The sequence below is a fragment of the Marmota flaviventris genome, chromosome 20 (genome assembly GCF_047511675.1).
Source record: "Marmota flaviventris isolate mMarFla1 chromosome 20, mMarFla1.hap1, whole genome shotgun sequence".
Classification (NCBI taxonomy): Eukaryota; Metazoa; Chordata; class Mammalia; order Rodentia; family Sciuridae; genus Marmota; species Marmota flaviventris.
The window spans coordinates 18,742,237-18,761,696 of record NC_092517.1 but is presented as its reverse complement, the minus strand read 5'-3'; the positions used below and the strand labels follow the sequence as shown (position 1 = coordinate 18,761,696).

Here is a 19,460-nt window from a genome sequence, read left to right as displayed (position 1 = left end):
ACTTGAGCCACATCCCCAGCCCTCAGGGAGTGGTTTTTAAAACGTCTCCAATAAATTAGAAAATCTACAAGAAAATGGATCTATTTCTAGACACACATGACCTGCCAACATTGGACCAAGAAGATATAGAAAACCTAAACAGAAATAACATCAATTGAGATAGAAAGAGTGATTTAAAAGCCACTTAACAGCCAGATGCAGGGCACACGCCTGTCATCCCAGCGGCTCAGGAGGCTGAGGCAGGAGGATGGCAAGTTGGAGGCCAGCCTCAGCAATTTGGTGAGGCTCTAAGCAACTCAGCGAGACCCTGTCTCTAAATAAAATATAAAAAGGGCTGGGGACGGGGCTCAGGGTTCAATCCTGAGCCCAATAGGGTTCAGTAGGGTTAGGGTTAGGGTTTGGATTATTGCTAGGGTTCAATCCCTGATACCAACCAACCAACAAACAACAAACAAAAGTTATTAAACAAAGAAAAGCCTGGGACCAGACAGATTCTCAGCTGAATTGTACCAAACCTTTAAAGAAGATCTAATGCCAATGCTCCTCAAATGTATTCCATAAAATACAAAGGGATGGAACCCGTCCAAATCCATTGTCTGAGGTCAACCTCACACTCATACCAAAACCAGAGAAGGACACATCTCGAGGCAAGAAAACTACAGACCAATATCCCTGGTGAACCGAGATGCAAAAATACTTAATAAAATATCCGCCAATCACATTTAGCAACCGAGATGGACCATCATGGCCGCATTGGCTTTATACCAGGAATGCAAGGATGGTTCGACTTCCCCAAGTCAATTACTGTAACCCAGCACAGAAGCAGAATTAATGACAAATGTCACGTAGGCATCTCGGTGGGTGCAGAGAAGGCCGTTGACCCAACCCGGTGCCCCATTTAGGATAAAACACTGAGGAAACCCTCCTCAAGACACTGTAGCCAGGGCAATTAGGAAAGAGAAGGAAAGAAAGTGGATAAAAACAGGAAAGAAAGAACTCAAATCGTCGCCATTTGCCGATGGAAGAGGGAGACCAGACCCTTCTCTCTCACCCTGCACAAAAGCCAACGTGAAATGGATCCAAGCCCTCGGAATTAGGTCAGGAACCAGACCTGGAAGGAAATATGGGGTCAACCCTCCAGCACCAAGGCACCATTGGTGACGTTCTCAACAGGACCCCCTAAGTCCCAGGAAATATAAATGTGGTGGCATCAAATTGAAACCCTTCTGCGCAGCAAAGGGATCAGTGTGAAGAGAGAGCCTGCAGGATGGGAGGAAATCCTTGCTACCTGGCCTCATCCATAGAATACACAAAGGGCTCACAAAACTATTCCCCAAAACTCAAATACCCCCAGTTCCCAAATGGGCCGATCCATTAGGCCGACACTTATCAAAAGAAGAACTGCAGATGGCCAATATGGAAATATATGAAAATGTTCCATATCATTAGCCATTAGGGAAATGCAAATCAAAACCAGAGTGAGGCCAGGCGCGGTGGCGCACACCTGTCATCCCAGCAGCTCGGGAGGCTGAGGCAGGAGGATCGCAAGTTGGAGGCCAGCCTCAGCAACTTAGTGAGGCCCTGAGCAATTCAGCGAGACCCTGTCTCTAAATAAAATAAAAAGGGCTGGGGAAGGGGCTCAGGGGTGAAGCACCCCTGGGGTCAATCCCTGGTCCCCCCCCCAAAAAAAAAAGTAAGTACCCATTGGCCTCGTCCTCCTTGTCCCCCACTCTGACCTGCCTGTCAAAGGAGGGCTTCTACTGACACCAGAGCCAGCAAGTGCCTGCCACAAGGTCCTGGGGCGCCCGTTGCCCCCACCGAAATGATGGCCAGCCGGGGTGCTGGCAGGCCGAGCATGCGCAGTGTCACCAGGCAGCAGAGCCCAGGGACCCAGATGGGATTTGCTTGATGCACAAAAGCAAGAGGTCGAACCATGTGCATGCGACTGTGGTCACCACGCAATGTTTCCAAAATGGACCCGCCTCTGTGCCCATATCTCCATGCAGTGGTCCCATGGGGTAGTGAGCGGGAGGGACACCGGGCCCCTGGACTGTGTGGATCAGTTGCTCTGCAGCTGGAACTTAGTCAGTGGACTTCCTTGGGGTGGACACCCATCAGTGTCCTGTTTCTTTCTCAAGTGTGACATCCCGTTAGTAGGACCAGAGCTGAGAACTCGGGAACTCAGCCTGCAGGTGAGGTCACCTGCTGGACACGAATCAACTGGACTTCCTTCCAGCCACCGAAGACCTGCAGACATCTTTGGCAATTGCATTTTTTTAAAAAAGGAGTGGGGTGTCTTGTTCCCATTGCTGTTCCTGTGGTCAGTGCAAGCTGGGAAATTGCCCTCTGCAAGACCTGGTCACTTGTGTGTCATCTCTACCCAACCAGGGACCACTGTGTGCCCTGCTGTGTTTTTGAAATGACCAGGAATTCCTCCCTCAATCTGGCTGTGGCCAGCATCCGGCTGGGGGTGGTGGTGGCATTTCTCCGACCTCTGAGTCCCCCCTGAACAGTGGCCACCCCCAGCCCACCCTCTGTTCCTTGAGAGCTGCTTAGAGTCGAGTGACAGCCGGTGACCCCCAGTCTGCTGGCCTTACCGGACAGGGATGGCCACCCTGGGGAAAGTGGATCGGAACTTGTGTCCCGAGGTCGTCCCCAAAACATGTGTTCAACCTGGAGGACTTTAGCCAGGCACTGGTGACTCATTAACTCCCTGTCACCCACCAACAGCCAGATTCAGCTGGGGAGGGCAGGCTGGGACCGGGGGATGTGAGCTGAACCCGTCCTTACTTCTTCTGGCTATAAATTCAGTTCCCTTCCAGAGGACATTGAAACCTTGACTGGAATTTTTCTCCCATAATTTCCATCTGTTGTGGTTATTTTTTTGTTGTTGTTGTTGTTCTGAGGCATGACCGTTGTGCTATTTGATATTTTGGTGGAATTTGCACAAATTCCATCAAGAATTACATAGCTGGGGGGGGGTAGGGAGGGGCGTGGTGGCATATGCCTGTGATCCCATCGACTTGGGAGGCTGGGGCAGGAGGATCATAAGTTGGAGGCCAGCCTCAGCAGTTTAGCAAGACCTCAAGCGAATCAGTGAGACCCTGTCTCTAAATAAAACACAAAACAGGGTTGGGGATGGGGCTCTGTGGCTAAGTGACCCTGGGTTCAATCCCCGGTACCAAAAGGAATGACATTGCTCAGAGTTCTGCCGGGGGTAGTGGTGACCATAGCCTTATGGAGTCATGATGGCCTTGGCAATGGGAATAGTTCCTACCGCTCAGGAAGGTGAAGGCTTAGGTGAGATGGAATTTGTGAAGCACCCCTCAGGGTATACAGCAATCACTCATAAGTGTTAACTCTGAATTCTGAGAAAGGGGGACTGGATACCTGACAACCCTCGGGATGGGGAGAGACATCTGCAAATAAATGAATAATGACCCGTGTTTGGAAATCCGCTCCCACAGAGATGGACTGGCTGTAAAGGAGGTTGGGGGGTGAAATTTGAGATCGGAGTCAAAGAAGGAGCTGTGTTGACTGGGGTGAGGGTTCTCAATAGAGGGAGCAGTGAGTGCAAAGGCCCTGTGGTCAGCTGGTGCAAAGGCCCTGTGGTCAGAGGAAGCCGCGTCCTTTCAGGACACTTAAGGTGTTCTGGTCCCTGCGAGGATTCGAAGACATCTTGGATGCACAGGGTGGATGACGGGTGAATGTTCCTGCTGTGGGCTGGGAACATCTGACTGGGACAGAGGGACGGTGTCCCGTGGCCCTCCATCAGCAGGTGGCTCTGGGTGAGGAGTTCTAGGGTACCATGGACCTGAGATCGCTGACCAAGCATCATGGGCTTCATGGTGACACGGTCACACACGGGGGGGGGGGGTGGAGACCCCAGGGGGACACAGGGGTCATGCCATCTACAGCCAAAGAGAGAGGCCTTGGGGGAGTTAACCCAAGACCCCTTGATAGTGGACTCTCGGCTTCCGGGACGGTGAGGCGTGCGCATCCTGCTCTGGTATCTGTTACGCGGCTGTAGCTGACTCATACACCCCCACAGCACAGAGGGCCGCTGGATGGTGCCAGCTCTGCACACCCCTGCAACATCTGCGAGGGGAGGCGTCTCAAAGATTCCAGGGCAGATCTTGACACGCTGTGCGCGCTGGGGACGTGCATCCAACCCGTCATTCAGGTTTAAGTCTTTCTGAAATTTATTCATTCAACTATTGGGTGCCTACTGTATGCTTCATGCTGAAGATATGAAGGGCTAGAAATCACTGCTGGCTGGGATGGGGCTTCCATTCTGTTGGAGGAGACAAAGGATAAATAATAGAAAATGGAAAATACGTAATAAAGTAAGAAGGCAAAGCCAGGCCCGGCGTCTCATGACTATCATCCCAGTGACTCAGGAGGCTGGGGCTGGAGGATTGCAAGTTGGAGGCCAGCCTCAAAAACAGTAGTGAAACCTTGTCTCAAGACAAAAAATAAAAAATAAAAAGGGCGGAGGGTTCAATCCCCAAAATTGTGGGGGGGGGGAAATGTTAAAAAGGTAATAGTTGCCAAGAAAAAGAAAAAAAAGCTAAAATGGGATAGGAAAATTAAAACAGCCGAGAGGGACATGATGTGACTCTGATTTCAACAGAGTCATCCTGACTGTTTTTGGGTTTGCGGACCCTCGGGGCCCCTAGCGCTAAGGCTGCTGAGGATGCACCTTAGTTTCAAGCGTCTTCTGACCCTTTGCTGCAGTTGTCCAATACACCCGACGCGGGACCTCGACCCCCTCACTAGCTCCAGATCATGCTCCCCCGCCTCCCGGGAGAAAGAGTCAGCTTCATAGAAGGAGCGCTGTCCACGTGCCCAAGGGGTGGCCGTGCGTTAGATGCCCCGTGGTGCAGCCAGACCAGCTCGCCTGGCCCCTCTCCTTCCTGCTGCGCCCTCTGAGTGGGTTCTGGGTCTGGGAAACGCTTGGCTGGGGATCCGGCTGGAATGTGGGTCAAAGGGCGCCGCAGGGGACTGGCACTCGCGGCTCACGTGCCTCTCTCGCGCTGACCGCTGACTTCCCAGACCGCTCGCTCTCTCTCTCTCTCTCTGTCTCTCTCTCTCTCTCTCTCTCTCTCTCTCTCTCTCTCTCTCTCGCAGCTGGGCGCCAACGCATCCGGAGGAAATCGCTTCGGACTGGAGCAGCCCCGAGAACCGCGCTCCGTAGACCAGGAGCCCTGGAGGTGTCACCGGAGAGCCGCTGTCACCGGCCTCCAGGGGAGGTCAGCAAACCTCGGGGCAGTCGGAGGCCAGGCTGGCAGCGCTGGTGGCTTGCCCAGCGGGACGACCAGACACCGTATTTCTCCAACAACAGCCCCCAGGCAAGTCCCCTGATTCACCCGGCAGCACCGGGAGAGCGGATCGCGCGGGGTGGACACGGGGTTGCGCAGCTGACCCCGCCAGCCATGTCCCCAGTGGGTGGACAGCTCGGGGGCACCCTTTCAGCGCCCTTCATAGGCCCCAGGGCTCGCCTCACGTCCTCACCTGGGGACCGAGCTTGGGAAGCGGACCCTCGTGGACGCGGAGGCAGCGGGTGGGCGGCTGGAGGCCGGGTCGGGCGCCAGATCTGGCTGCGCACAGCACCAGCAGCTCCCGGGCTCTGAGCCCTGCGCGGCGCTGGGGGCTGGAGTGGTGGGGGCGTGTCGGGGGCGTGGTCTGGGCGGGGCCTGGGCGGGGCGGGGCGCGTGACGCGCGGCGCTGGCCAATGGGAAGCGCGCCCGAGGCCGAGCCTCCTGCGAGCCTTCGCGGCGCCCGCGGCGTCACGTGAGCGGCCGGGAGGGAGCGCAGAGCGCGGCCGGCGGGCGAGACTCCGCCGCAGCGGGCAGCGGGCGAGCGAGCGCAGGGACCCGCGGCCCGGCCCGCGGCCGCCCAGACCCCGACCGGGCGGCCGCCCCCAGCTCAGCCCGGACGGCCAGCAGGACGCCGGGGCCTGGCCGCTGGCCAGGCGCGCGCCAAGTTCAGGTGGGAGAGGCTCGGAGGGGACGGGGCCGCGTGGACACGGCCGGGGTGACCGGGGCTGCCGGGCGCGGGCCGCCCTTGGAGAGCTCGCGGCCCGGGGCTCCGCGGGCGCCCGGGGGAGCCACGCGCTGCGGGAGGCGGGAGGTCGCCAGGCCCCGGGGGACGGTGACCCCGCGCGCCCACCAACGTCCACACGCTGCAGGCCCGAGCGGCCGCCCCGGCGCCGGTTCCGAGGGCCCGCGGTCGCCTTCCGGGCCAGCCCTCCCATATGGTGGGGCGCGGCGGGGCCTGGCCCGGGGAGCGGGCAGGGGCGCTGGCCGCCCGCTGTTGGGGGGGGCAGGGGGCGGAGGGGCCCGTGGCCGAGGGGTTACTATCGGTCACCGGCAGCGGGGCAGCGCGGGGAGGGGGTGGCACAGGCCGAGGGCATGGTGCCCAGCGGGCAGCGCTCCCGGGCTCCGCAGAGGGGTCCGGGCCGACTCCCTGCGCCTCGCGAACCCACGCGCCGTCCCCCCCGCGCGAGTGGACACCCACGCTGACCCCACGCGCGCGGACACCCGTGCCACCACCTCAGCTGCCGCGCACAACGCCCCGCACACGCAGTCACACGACACACACCCACACCCCTTTGCACACGGCTTAGACCCCCATCTGCACCCTCACGGAGTCCCCCCGGGGGGGGGGGCTCTTCCAACATTACCAGAGAGGTGGCTGAGGTGGCAGCCGAGGGGACAGAGGAAATGCCATCCCTACCCAATACAGCCGTCCTGTTCCCTCTTCTCTCCCCACTGTGGTGTTACCCAGGGACTCCACCCCCACCCCCTTCCACCTCCAAGAAGTGTTTTCTTTCCTGGTTGGTCCCAAGAAATGCCCCCAAAGTCTTCCCTCCCAAGAACCCGGTGGCCCTCACCGTCTACAGGTGCTGAAAACAGCGGGACAAGGCGACTTGAGGGCCTGTGGGCAGCGCAGGGAGCAGAGACTCTTATTTTGAAAGGCGGCCCCCACCCGCCACCCCCGTGATTTGCTCGCTGACCCAATGGCGAGCCCTTGGCGCGCGCTGGGCTTGTTATCAATTACATGTTGTTCCTGCAGCCGCTGTGTCCCCGGGAGGATAAACAGCAGGCCTGGCCGGCGAGGGAGGGGGCGGAGTCCAGCGGCCAGCCGGGGACTGTGCCCGGAACAGCGCGTCCCCTCCCCCTGCATGCAGCCTGCGCCACGTGCTGGTGTTTTTTAGGGACCAGAGCTGGCCCCAGCCCGAATACTCCCTTTTTTTTTTTTAATGCCTGCACCTCGGGAAGTCCGAGAGCCCCTTCTGGGCTCCCCAGATCCTGCCCTGTCCTGCTGCAGGGACACTCAGCCTGGTCTTCAGACCCTGCTGCCTACCTGGCTTCCCCACTCAGCCTCATCCAGCCAACCTTGGGGCATGGCCCTACATGGCCATCCAAAGAGCTTATATTCTGGTGGGGAGGTCCACAGGAAAGGACTCCACACACACACAACCAAGACCATTCACCACTGTGGCACCTGCTAGGGACAGTATAAAACGGGATGATGTGACCCAGTGGCTTCTGAGCTCAGGGCGCTTAACCCCTGAGCCCCGTCCCCAGCCCTATTTGGTATTTTATTTAGAGACAGGGTCTGCCTGCGTTGCTCAGGGCCTCCCTTTGGCTGAGGCTGGCTTTGAATTTGCGATCCTCCTGCCTCGGCCCCCAGAGCTGCTGGGATGACAGGTGGGGGCCACCGCGCCGGCTGCAGTCATTGTTTAATATTGTGGAACCTCTGGTTGGTGGTCACATTTCAGGGGAGGTTTGAAGCAGCCTGTTCTGGGTTCCAGGGAGGCTGGAGTCCCCGGATTCCTTAGCATCCCAGCAGAGGGCAGGTGTGTGTGTGGGGGGGACTCCCAGGTGCTCATTCATTTGAGGGCCACCTTCATGGCTGCTTCTGGCCCTGATTGTGCCCCTGACCCTGTCCTAAGTGTTGGGCTCTGGAGACAGAACGGGCGGGTGTAGCCGGGCGCCACCTGCCATCCCAGGGGCTCTGGAGGCCGAGGCAGGAGGATCGCGAGTTCAAAGCCAGCCTCAGCCAAAGCGAGGCCCTGAGCAACTCAGGGAGACCCTGACTCTAAATAGGGCTGGGGACAGGGCTCAGGGGTCCAGGACCCCTGGGTTCAATCCCTGGTATCAACCCCCCCTCCAAAAAAAAAAGAAGAAGGAGGGGTGGGCACAGAGGTGACACCAGGTTCCAGAGACACTCTGGCTCCCAATGCCAAACACTCTCCCTTTCCCCAACCTGGATAAACACCCAGCCCGCTGTGGTCACTGGGCAGGGACAAAGGTCCAGAAAGGTGGCCCTATTGCAGGCAGACACACTGTTGACTCTCCTTGAACACCGGACTAGCATGGCCTTTGGCTTCAGAGAACACACTGTCCCCCTCTCCTCTCCACGAACATCATCTGAGCCCCTCCTGGGCACCGGGTGTCACACTGGGGACTGGGGACACATGGAGCACACTGTCTAGTGGGAAGACGGGCATTAGCCGAGTGTCCCCAAGGTGGTGAGTGTCCCAGGTGGGGACTGAAGTGGCGGTGGGGTGTAGGGCAGGAGAGCGCGTCCTAATTGGCCAACGGGGTCCCGACTTGTGACCCTCGGGATGGTTGGGGGATTGAGGCGGCCACACGCATTCGGTGCTCTAGGATCTTGGGTGAACTCATCACCGCCCGAGGGGTGGGGCCTCGTCCACCATGGTGGCTAAGTCTCATGTGTCCTGGGGAGGGTCTTGTTCAAGCTTGTGGGGGGGGGGGATGACAATCAGATGGGGAAACTGAGCCCTCTGGGGACAGGCACTTACTGTCCGTGAACTTTTCTGCCTCCAAACCACAGTTTTCCCAGTTAAAAATAGACCCCGCCCGGGGACGGTGGCCCACGCCTGTCATCCCAGCAGCTGGGGAGGCTGGGGCAGGAGGATCGCAAGTGGGAGGCCAGCCTCAGCCACTCAGCGAGGCCCTGAGCCACTCAGGGAGACCCTGTCTCTAAATAAAATCTAAAAAGGGCTGGGGACGGGGCTCAGGGGTTAAGCACCCCTGGGGTCAGTCCCTGGGACCAAAAAATAAAATAAACTAAATATCAGATGGAGTAATTTTTATTTATATAAAGTAGATGATTTTTTTTAAAAAAGAAATCTGAAGTGGACCTCTGATGGGCACCTTGCATTTTTATTCGCTGGATCTGGCAACCCACGGAAGCCCAACGGCTTGGGGTCAGAGAGCAAGTGGCCACCGTCCCCTCCCCCCTCCTGTGACTCAACAGAGGTGACGCTGAGGTTCGGGTCCTACGATGGGCAGTGGCCCTCCGAGTCCTGGCCGTTCTGGGGACCCGGAGCCTCTGATGGCCTCCCCTCCAACGCGGTTCTCCCCTCAACGCACGCACGTGGACTCTTTTCCAGGATCTTTCTGGAAAAATCCATCTGGAACCAGAACGGCCGGGTTGTGCAACGGGGCTCCGAGGGCTCTTTTGCAAACTCTGTGGCAGCGTTTCAGAGGACACTCTTGCAGGCCCCTGTCCCTGGGGGTGAGGCAGGAGCCTGGCATTGGGCAGCTGGGAGCCGGGCAGGCGACCCAGGGTGGGGGCAAGCCCCGCCGAGGGGCCGCGAGCCACCGTCCTGACTCTCTTTCCTCCTTCACAGCGGCCACCAGCGCGGCCCGGCCAGCATGGTGGACCACCTGCTGCCAGTGGACGAGACCTTCTCGTCGCCCAAGTGCCCCGTGGGGTACCTGGGGGACAGGCTGGCCGGCCGGCGGCCCTACCACATGCTGCCCTCGCCCCTTTCCGAGGACGACAGTGACGTGTCCAGCCCCTGCTCCTGCGCCAGCCCCGACTCCCAGTCCCTGTGCTCCTGCTACGGCGGTGTCCCCGGTGCCGAGGGACAGGACAGCATCCTGGATTTCTTGCTCTCCCAGGCCACCCTGGGCAGTGGTGGCGGCGGCAGCAGCGGCAGCCTGGGGGACAGCAGTGGCCCTGTGACCTGGGGGACGTGGCGGAGGGCCCCCGTGCCCGTGAAGGGGGAGCACGTTTGCTTCCCAGAGTTCGCGCTGGGGGACCCCGAGGAGGTGGCCAGGCCCTTCCAACCCACCCTGGAGGAGATCGAGGAGTTTCTGGAGGAGAACATGGAGCCGGAGGCCAAGGGGGCCCCCCAGGGCAGCGGCCAGGACTCGGGAGCCTGTGGCCAGCTCCCCACGGGGCCCCTCAGGAGCCACGCGCACCCAGGCCCTGGCGGGAGAGAGCGCTGTCCCCCTGCGCCCGGTGGCTCGAGCGCGCAGGGCCCCGCCGAGGGCCCCTCCGCCGAGGGCGCAGTGCCGGTCCTGCTGCAGATCCAGCCGGTGCCCGTGAAGCAGGAGCCGGGCGCGGGGCCGGCCTCCCCTGGCCAGGCCCCCGAGAACGTCAAGGTGGCCCAGCTGCTGGTGAACATCCAGGGCCAGACCTTCGCACTGGTCCCCCAGGCGCTGCCCTCCTCCAGCCTGAGCCTGCCCTCCAAGTTCGTGCGCATCGCCCCCGTGCCCATCGCCGCCAAGCCCGCGGGGTCGGGGGCACTGGGGCCCGGGCCCGGCCTGCTGGGGGGACAGAAGTTCCCCAAGAGCCCGGCGGCCGACCTCCTCAAGATGCACAAATGCACCTTCCCCGGGTGTCACAAGATGTACACCAAGAGTAGCCACCTCAAGGCCCACCTGCGCCGGCACACCGGGGAGAAGCCCTTCGCCTGCACCTGGCCCGGCTGCGGCTGGAGGTCAGTATGGAGGGGGCAGGCCACAGGGCCCACAGGCCCATTAGGAAGGGGACAGAGGGGTGGGCAGGGGCGGGGCCAGAAACGCACAGCCACCCAGAGACTCGCTTGTCCCTCCCTATGACTAACGCTGAGAGTGTCCCATTCATAATGACCAGGTAAGGCTGGCAGGGACCCCTGCTGGGTCCCTGATCTGGTGGAAAGAGGGTGACGTGGCAGGGGCTAGGCCACAGCAGAAGGGCACTGGGGCTAATCAGGACCCTTGAATGTGATGGATGGAGGCTGGGGCTAGAGGCTTGGAGTAAGGACCACCTTGACTCCCAGCTGACATCTGAGCGCGAGGTTGGGCGAGCCAGGGACCCTGCCCAGCGTGATTCAAACCCAGGGGACTGATTTAGGGAAGCTGCGTCTCAGCCAGGTGCCAGGGTGCCCAGCAGCTTGGGAGGCTGAGGCAGGAGGATCGCAAGTTGGAGGCCAGCCTCAGCCACTTAGTGAGTCCCTAAGCAACTCAAGGAGACCCTGTCTCTAAATAAGATATGAAAAGGGCTGGGGACGGGGCTCAGGGGTTGAGGGACCTTGGGTTCAATCTCTGGGACCAGAGAGAGAGGGGGGGGGGAGAGAGGGGACAGAGAGGGAGAGAAGTCCCACTCAGTGCTCCCACTCAGCCTGGGGACCAGCTTCCTCACAGCATAGTTGAGAAGCCACCAAGGGTGGGGGACAGGCCTGGCCAATGCTGGGCTCCAGGTGGCCAGTCCCCCCAGGCTCTGCCCTGTGTGGTGTTGGGGGAAACCAGCCCCCCCAGGTCAGGCCGTGCTCAGGAGGACCCAGGCTGTGGTGCCAGAGGCAGAGCGGACCCCACATGTCCCCCTCCCCGTTTTGGGTCCCGCGATAGGTGTCTTGGTGTCCCTGTGCCTGTGACCTGCTGTGTGGTGGCCGGTGGCCGTGGCCCCGGCCAGCTGTGCGGCTTTGGTCCTCTTGGCTGGGTACCAGTTCCGAGAGCTGGTGGGAGCTGGCCCGAGCAGGGGTCCTGGCGTGCCAGGGCAGGCGGTGGCAGGAGCTAGGAGTGGCCATGCGACGTCCCAATGCCCCTTTCCCCAAGGAGGAGGGGCTGCCTTCTCCCAGCCACCCAGTGCCAGAGAGCAGGTGGGGCCTTAGCCCTGCGCGTGTCCCCAGAGGCCGATGGTCACCCTTGCAAGCTAGGAGGTCCTCAGTCCCTGAGACAGCAGGTGGGCAAGAGTGGAGGTTGAGCCGGGCCTGTCACCCAGCTGCTCGGGAGGCTGAGGCAGGAGGATGTCAGGTAGAGGCCAGCCTCAGCCACTTAGGCGCTCAGCAGGTCATTGAGTCCTCGTCTCTGAGTAAAATGCAGCCCAGGGCCGGGTTGGGGCTCCGGGGCCAAACACCTGGGTTGACCAGGGGGAATATCTCCGATACCTTGTGACCCCGGCGCTGACCCCCAGCCCAGGACCCCTCCACAGGGGAGGACACTGGCCTGGGGACACCAGCAGGGACGGGCTGCCAAGACCCCGTCCTGGGCCTCTGTGACTTCTCCACGGAGCAGGTCTGTCCTCTGTGGTGTCCCAACGTGGCAAAGGCTGTCCCACGGGGAGCTGAGGGTCCCCACCCCTGGGGAGGGACATTTCTGTGACCCTCTGGGGAGACCCAGGCTGACTGCAGGGGTCCTGGCCTCCTGGGTTGACCCCAAGAGGCTTGTGTCCCTTACCTGTGGTGACAGTCTCCCAACTGGGGGCAAAGGGAGGCCTGCAGCTCTCAGATGGGAATGGACCCAGCTTTAGGGACAGCCCAGCGAGGACAGGACAGAGGTGACAAGGATCATGTCATATATATGGGCCAGGGGCTGCTGCTGAGAATCAGGGTCCCCTCCACCCGGTCCCTCTCCTGCCTCACCCCTCCACAGGGGACGTGTCACCTCCTGTAGAGCATGGTGCCAACCCATTTGTCCCAGATGGTGGCACTGAGGCACCCAGGTTGTGGCTCGTGAGCGTGCATTTGGGGCACACGCCAGGCGGGCACCTCAGCCCACGCTGGTTCTCTGGGGACCCCGCTTGGCATCACGGGGATGCGTCTGTGCCCCCACCCAGGGTGCTGCTTCCCAGGGGAAAAGAGCTCATCGGTTGTCAAAATGAGTCCGTGAGCAGCCGGGCACGTGGCTCACGCCTGTCATCCCAGCGGCTCGGGAGGCTGAGGCAGGAGGATCGCGAGTTAGAGGCCAGCCTCAGCCACTGAGCAGGCCCTGAGCAACTCAGGGAGACCCTGTCTCTAAATAAGACACAAAACAGGGCTGGGGACGGGGCTCAGGGGTCGAGGGACCCTGGATTCAATCCCTGGTCCCCCACACACACAAAAAAGAGTCCCTGAGGTTGGGGTCAGTGACCCCATTTGTCAGAGGAAATAGAGGCACAGAATGGTCAGTTCACTTCTCCACCGTCCCACAGCTAACAAGGGGCTGACCCAGAGCTCCACCAGAGCTGGCTGTCCCCTGCCCACCTTAGACTGGGGGCCGCTCTCCAGCCCTCTGCTCACCGTCTCCCGGGGCGCTGCTTTGCTTCCTGGTCCCCTGGCGAGGGGACAAGCTTCCTCTTCCTGGCTGGCTCCGGCTCTGGCCCCTCTGCTGCCCCACACCGTAACCGTCTGTCCCCACGGGGTGGCCGTCTTGCCCAGGTACTCAGCCTGGCTTCCTCCTGCCCTGTCGGTCCCCGGGTCTCTGTCCGTCCCCGGGTCTCTCTCTGTCCCCTCTGGTGGCAGGACTTCACACCCACACTGGCTGGGACACCAGCAGCTGCCTGTTCCCGTCTCAGCATCTGGGAAGTGTGGCTGCCTTCCTAGAAGTTTCCTTGCCTCGCCCTCAAACACAGGGGCCTTTGTTCCCTGCAGCGGAACATCCTGTTCCAGAGTGGCCCGCGGATCCTTCCAGAAAGAACCCCTTCTGCCGCGCGAGGGTGGAGATTTAAAACAGGTCGCAGCCACGAGAGGGGTGACCTGGTGTCATTCATAATGGGCGCTGCAGGCCTGAGGCCACAGAGCCAGGAGGTGGGAGGGACAGGATTCGGGCTCCCAGGCTGCTCTCTGGACCCCTGTGTCCCTGCTGTCCCTATGCAAGGAGGCATCCTCTGACCCCATCCTCATGGTGGGTCTCATGTACAGATGGGAAGGTTGCTCACTGCACAACTAAAGGGGAGGGGGGTGCCATTTCCATTATGGTCTCTGAGACGACTTTGTGATGGCTTTTTTTTGGGGGGGGTAGGGGAGTACCAGGGATCGTACCGGGAGTACAGGGTCTCGCTGAGTTGCTTAGGGTCTTGCTTTTGCTGAGACTGGCCTCCAACTCACGATCCTCCTGCCTCAGCCTCCCCAGCCGTTGGGATGGCTTTTTTTGTGTATCTCCCTGGCTGCCCCTCACTCCTCAGGACGGGTCTGCGGTGCACCCTGTCCTGGGTGGGGAGACGGAGGCCCAAGGTTGTTCCAGCTCAGGACCCCGCAGGGTGCGTGTTGGGGGGATGACAGCCGGGCTAGGGCAGGGGACGCGCCATCCAGGGGGCGGTGTGACTCGGGTGCAGGGTCCTGCCCGGCCAAGGACCGACCTTGGCCCGGGTCGCAGTTCCTGGGAGGGGCTCCGAGCTCTGGCTCCTGGTGCCTGGGTCAGCTCTCTGCTCAGAAGCTGCGCCCCTGACCCTGGCCCGGGGTCACGGGTCCCCCATGACATATGCCACCCAGCCTGCAGTCATCACCCTCCATGTAAATGCACTGACTGAGCCTCGCCCTGCAGCAGGCCGGGCTGGTCCCTGGACACTCCTGGGGAACTGGACATGTCCTCCTTCATGGAGATGACGGTCTAGGGACAGACTGATGGTCACCCAAAAGCTGACCCCAAGCTAGATGCACGTCTGTGATCCCAGCAGCGCGGGAGGCCGAGGCAGGAGGATCGCAAGGCCCTGAGCAACTCGGCAAGGCCCTGTCTCAACAGGAGAAGAAGGCCGGGCTGGGGCTCAGGGACAGAGTGTCCCTGGGTTCAGTCCCTGGCCCCAGAGAGAAGAAGGCTGAGACTAGTTTGAAGTCACAGTGGTGGCAAGAGTGAGGAAGGACAGGCAGGCAGTGTCACGGAGCCCAGAATGGCCATCCTGGACGCTCTCTTGGTGAGTGGCAGGGACCTGGGCTGAACTCCAAGGGATGGTACAAGAGGGCAGCGGGAGAGCAGGCAAGAGCGTTCTAAATACAGGAAAGTATGTGCAAATGTCCTGTGGCGAGAGGGACCATGAACAGATCAATAGAGATGGAGCGCAGGAGGCAAGAACACGTGGATAGGGGTCGCGAGATGTGACAGGTCCGTCTGCCACCAGGATCGGGTAGGGAGAGCCTCAGAGCCCCAAAATCAGTGACAGGAAGTCAGGGCTCTTTATCCCAACTTTGGTCCTTGCCCATGGGAAGTACTTGCTCCCAGGCCCGCAGAGGCCAAGACAGAGATGTCATGAGAACCACCTGAACTCTTATGTTGTGGCAGCACGTCAAGCACGTCAAGGTGCACCGCGTCCCCAGCTGTATCTTATATTTTGTTTAGAGACAGGGTCTCACTGGAGTTGCTTGGCGCCTCACTTTTGCTGAGGCTGGCCTCCAACTTGTGATCCTCCTGCCTCAGCCTCCTGAGCCTGGGATTACCTCTGGCACCACGGTGCTGGCCCTCCTGAACTCTTAAGAACACCTGGCAGGGGTGCATTGTTGTTTGGGGTCTCAGAGGTCCCCACTTACAGGCCAGCATGGTCCAGGAGTAGGGTGAGCTCAAACCCAAGGACACCTCTTGGGTCTTCTGTACTGGAAGTAAGATGGAAGAGCTGGGGATGCCTTTGTAGTCCTGGGGACCCTGTATCCTCCCCTGGACCTCCGTTTCTCCTCTGGACAGGCTTCCTTGGACCCTCACAAATGGCCCTGTGGCCTTTTGGTCCCGGGAAACCAGGATCACACGCCCCTTTCCTGAAGGAGGCTGGGGGGCGGGGCTGCCGCCTGGGTGTGCCTTAGCCTTAGGTCCCTTCCTGTGGGGAGTACTCGGCAGCTGCTCTGGAGGCCCTGAGGCAGGAGGCTGGACCTTGCTGCCCCAGCTCCAGCTTGAGATTTGCAGGCGTTTCCATCTTGGAGAGGCTGCAGGGGCCTGGGGCGCAGGAGGGTCCAGGCGCAAGAGGTCGGGATGTATGACTGTCGGGGTACAGGAAGGTCGGGCCGCAGGGGGCCTGGGGCGCAGGATGGTCAGGGCACAAGAGGTTGGGGCACAGAGGACCTGGGGCGCAGGAGGGTCAGGGCACAGGAGGTTCCAGGCGCAGGAGGTCGGGACGCATTATGGTCGGGGCGCAGGGGACCTGGGATGCAGGAGGGTCAGGGCGCAGTGGTGGCAAGAGTGAGGAACCACCTGAACTCTTATGTTGTGGCAGGGGAGACCTGGGGCGCAGGGGACCTGGGGGGCAGGAGGGTTGGGGCGCAGGACGGTGGAGGCGCAGAAGGGTCAGGACGCAGGACGGTCAGGGCGCAGGAGGCCAGGGCGCAAGAAGGTCCAGGCACAGGGGATCTGGGGCGCAGGAGGTTCCAGGCGCAGGAGGTCGGGACGCATTATGGTCGGGGCGCAGGAGGCCGGGGCACAGGGGGCCTGGGACGCAGGATGGTCGAGGCGCAGGGGACCTGGGATGCAGGAGAGTCAGGGCACAGTGGTGGCAAGAGTAAAGAACCACCTGAACACTTATGTTGTGGCAGGGGGGACCCGGGGCGCAGGAGGCCTGGGAGCAGGGGGCCTGGGGCGCAGGAAGGTCGTGTCTGGACCGGCCTCCGCCTCCCAGGAGGAGTCACTTGCTCTTTTAAGAACCAGCAAAGCCTTGCTGACCCTGCCCTCCTCCTGGGGAGGCTGCTGGCCCCATGGCCTGGCCGCCAGGCAGGTGCCACGCGTCCCCGCGGGCCCTGGGGAGCGCCCCGCGCGCGCCTGGCTGACCGCGCTGCCGTGTCCCGCAGGTTCTCACGCTCCGACGAGCTGTCGCGACACAGGCGGTCCCACTCGGGCGTGAAGCCTTACCAGTGCCCCGTGTGCGAGAAGAAGTTCGCGCGGAGTGACCACCTCTCCAAGCACGTCAAGGTGCACCGCTTCCCGCGGAGCAGCCGCGCCGTGCGCGCCGCCAACTGAGCGCCCGCGTCCCCCGGGCCCGGTCCCCTCTGGTCCTTGTCTTTTCCTTTTTTTTTTTTTTTTTTAAAGCAATAATTTATTGGCCTCCTGCAGAGGGTCGCCACGGTGTCCCAGCCCAGCGCTAGGAGGCGCCACCCTGAGCCCACCACCTGCTGCCTTCCCCCAGGGGAGACTTAGACTCTGCCCACACGAGTCCCTGGGGGCTGGGACCCCAGCGCTGGGCCCCGACGACACCGGCCTTAGTGCCTTTATCCCTTTGTGCCTTCCCACGGTGGCCGGGCCTCTGCGGCAAGCCACCAGCTGGAAGCAGGGTTTTGGGGGGGGGTGCCTGGCCCTTCTCCCACTGGGCTCCCCGCCTGGGCCAAAGCCAAGCCTCCACGGCTGGGGAAGAAATGTGCAGTTCCCAGAGGGAGCCATGTTGGGAAGAAGGAAGTAGGCCAAAAGTCCAGGGCTGCACTGTGGTGTCAGAGCAGTTTTGCCCAAGTTACTTGTTCAGCAGGATTGGCAGAGGGTACGCAGGGCCATGGAGAGGCAGGATCTGGCCAGTTGGGGCCCTCAATGTGGGAGAGAGGTGAAAAGTGTCCCCTCTTGGTGTGGGGGGTGGGGCTGGCAGTGAGTGCATGTGTTAGGAATTAAATGTGCAAGACAGACAGACGGTCTTCTGTGCCCAGTGTGACCCCTCCTTTCCTCCTGATCGCCAGACAAATCCAGACACCAGCCTCTAGGGCCACCATCCGGAGGACAGGGGAAAAAGGCCACACTAGGAGTCCAAGAACTAGATAGAACTTCCCAGCCTGGATTTAGCAATGCATTCCTCTCTAGAAATTAATATCAAACCAACTAGCTTGTTTTGACAGGTTTATTTCACATCCTATGAATGTATGTAAATAAACTGTACATAGGGACATCGACGTAAAATATCTTTTAATAACATATCGACATTTGTGTAAATTTGAAATTAAAAAAAAATCTACAAAGCTGGTGTACATATGTGACAATTATGTATATTTTCTTTGTTGCTTCATAAAAAAATATATATTTACTTTGCCAATAAAAAGAAAAAAGAACTCGATCACTTTGGGGTGCACTCGTACTGTCTTCCGTGGCTCCTGGGAGGTGGGGAAGATTCAGGGCTGTTAGAGACAGGGTCTCCCTGAGTTGCTTAGCACCTCGCTTTTGCTGAGGCTGGCCTCCAAATTGCAGTCCTCCTGCCTCAGCCTCCTGAACCATCTGTGGAAAGCCTGTGAGACCCACATGAAGCTCTTCCTACCACTGTTGAGTGATTCAAGCACTTATTGTGCACCTTCTGTATACTTGGTTGGTGCTGAGGGCAGATCCCTAGAAATGTGGCTGAGCCATGGGTTGTTTTTTGGTTGGTTGGTTGGTTGGTTGGTTTGCTTGTTTGTTTCGGTGCTGAGGATCGACCCGGGGCCTCATGCAAGTGCTCCACCATTGAGCCACATCCCCAGCCACATCCCCTGGCCTGCCTCAGCCTCTGGGCTAGTGTGAAACCCGGCACCAGGCATAGTGGTGCATGCCTGTCATCCCAGTGGCTGGGGAGGCTGAGGCAGGAGGATCACAAATCGGAGGCCAGCCTCAGCAATTTATCGAGGCCCTAAGCAACTCAGCGAGACCCTGTCTCTAAATAGAATATAAAAAGGGCTGGGGACGGGGCTCCGTGGTTAAGCACCCCTGGGTTCAATCCCTGGTGGCTTAGGAACCGCTGGCTGTTGCGCTGACATTGACTTTTTGCCTGTGCCCAGCACCCAACTCTGCTAATTGGAGGACGGATATCTCCTCCCGATGGTCCTGTCCTGGGGACAGAACTGGGCCTTGTGACCTTTACCCTTTGCCCCTGGCAAACATGCCCTGGAGAAGTACAGGATCGATTTCCAGCATTAACCTAATCTTTCAACCGTAAACGATCAATTGCAACTGCAGATAAGGGGGACCCGGGAAGGACTTGGAGGATGGCCATTTGGTCAGGACCCTGAGGCTTGGAGAAAGTCGTGTGCCTGTGAACCTCCAGCCGAGGACCGACCTTGGCCAGGCTCCCTCACCCCAGTGGCTGGGTCCCATCCCTCAACTCCTCCAGCTGACCTGTCCAGCCGAGGCCAGGCTGGCCATTTGAGGTTGTCCCCCAAATGGGGACCCCAGGTTTCTCACCTGAAGTGTGCATTGTCACAGGTCGGGTGCCTCTGCCCTGCAGTGAACCTCAGTGAGGAGGGTTGGGTTGGTCCTCAGCTGTGCACAGTGAGCAGGGCCCTGACGTCTCTCTTTAATTTTTTTTTTTTTTTTTTTTAAATTTTTAAGTGCCAGGGATTGAACCCAGGGCTGCTTAACCACTGAGCCCCGTCCCCAGCCCTTTTTATGTTTTATTTATAGACAGGGTCTGGCTGAGATGCTTAGGGCCTCACTAAGCTGCTGAGGCTGGCCTCCAACTTGCGATCCTCCTGCCTTGGCCTCCCAAGCACCCAGGAGAAAGCACCCTTTCTTGATCACTATACTAGGCAACATATGGGTCAG

The 19,460-nt window shown here is 59.9% G+C and overlaps 1 protein-coding gene and 1 long non-coding RNA gene across 2 annotated transcripts; one reads left to right on the top strand and one right to left on the bottom strand.

Moving 5' to 3' along the window:
- Positions 1-4,184: 4,184 nt before the first annotated feature.
- LOC139703021 (uncharacterized) lies at positions 4,185-5,645 on the bottom strand. The gene is made up of 2 exons (XR_011705553.1): positions 5,515-5,645; positions 4,185-4,294 (listed from the first exon to the last, which is right to left on the bottom strand). It is a non-coding gene; the product is annotated as an uncharacterized lncRNA (long non-coding RNA).
- Positions 5,646-5,883: 238 nt separating this feature from the next.
- Positions 5,884-17,978, top strand: Klf15 (KLF transcription factor 15). Its single transcript, XM_027931754.2, has 3 exons — positions 5,884-5,991; positions 9,668-10,765; positions 16,766-17,978. The coding sequence occupies exons 2-3, from the start codon at positions 9,693-9,695 to the stop codon at positions 16,932-16,934; spliced, it is 1,242 nt and encodes a 413-aa protein (XP_027787555.2). The 5' UTR covers positions 5,884-5,991; positions 9,668-9,692; the 3' UTR covers positions 16,935-17,978.
- The last annotated feature ends 1,482 nt before the right edge of the window (positions 17,979-19,460 follow it).

Excerpts from the sequence above, each read along its gene's own strand:
- Klf15 (XM_027931754.2), top strand. The coding sequence starts at position 9,693 with ATGGTGGACCACCTGCTGCCAGTGGACGAGACCTTCTCGTCGCCCAAG. Across the intron at positions 10,766-16,765 it reads TGGCCCGGCTGCGGCTGGAG|GTTCTCACGCTCCGACGAGC; the intron begins GTCAGTATGGAG and ends CGTGTCCCGCAG.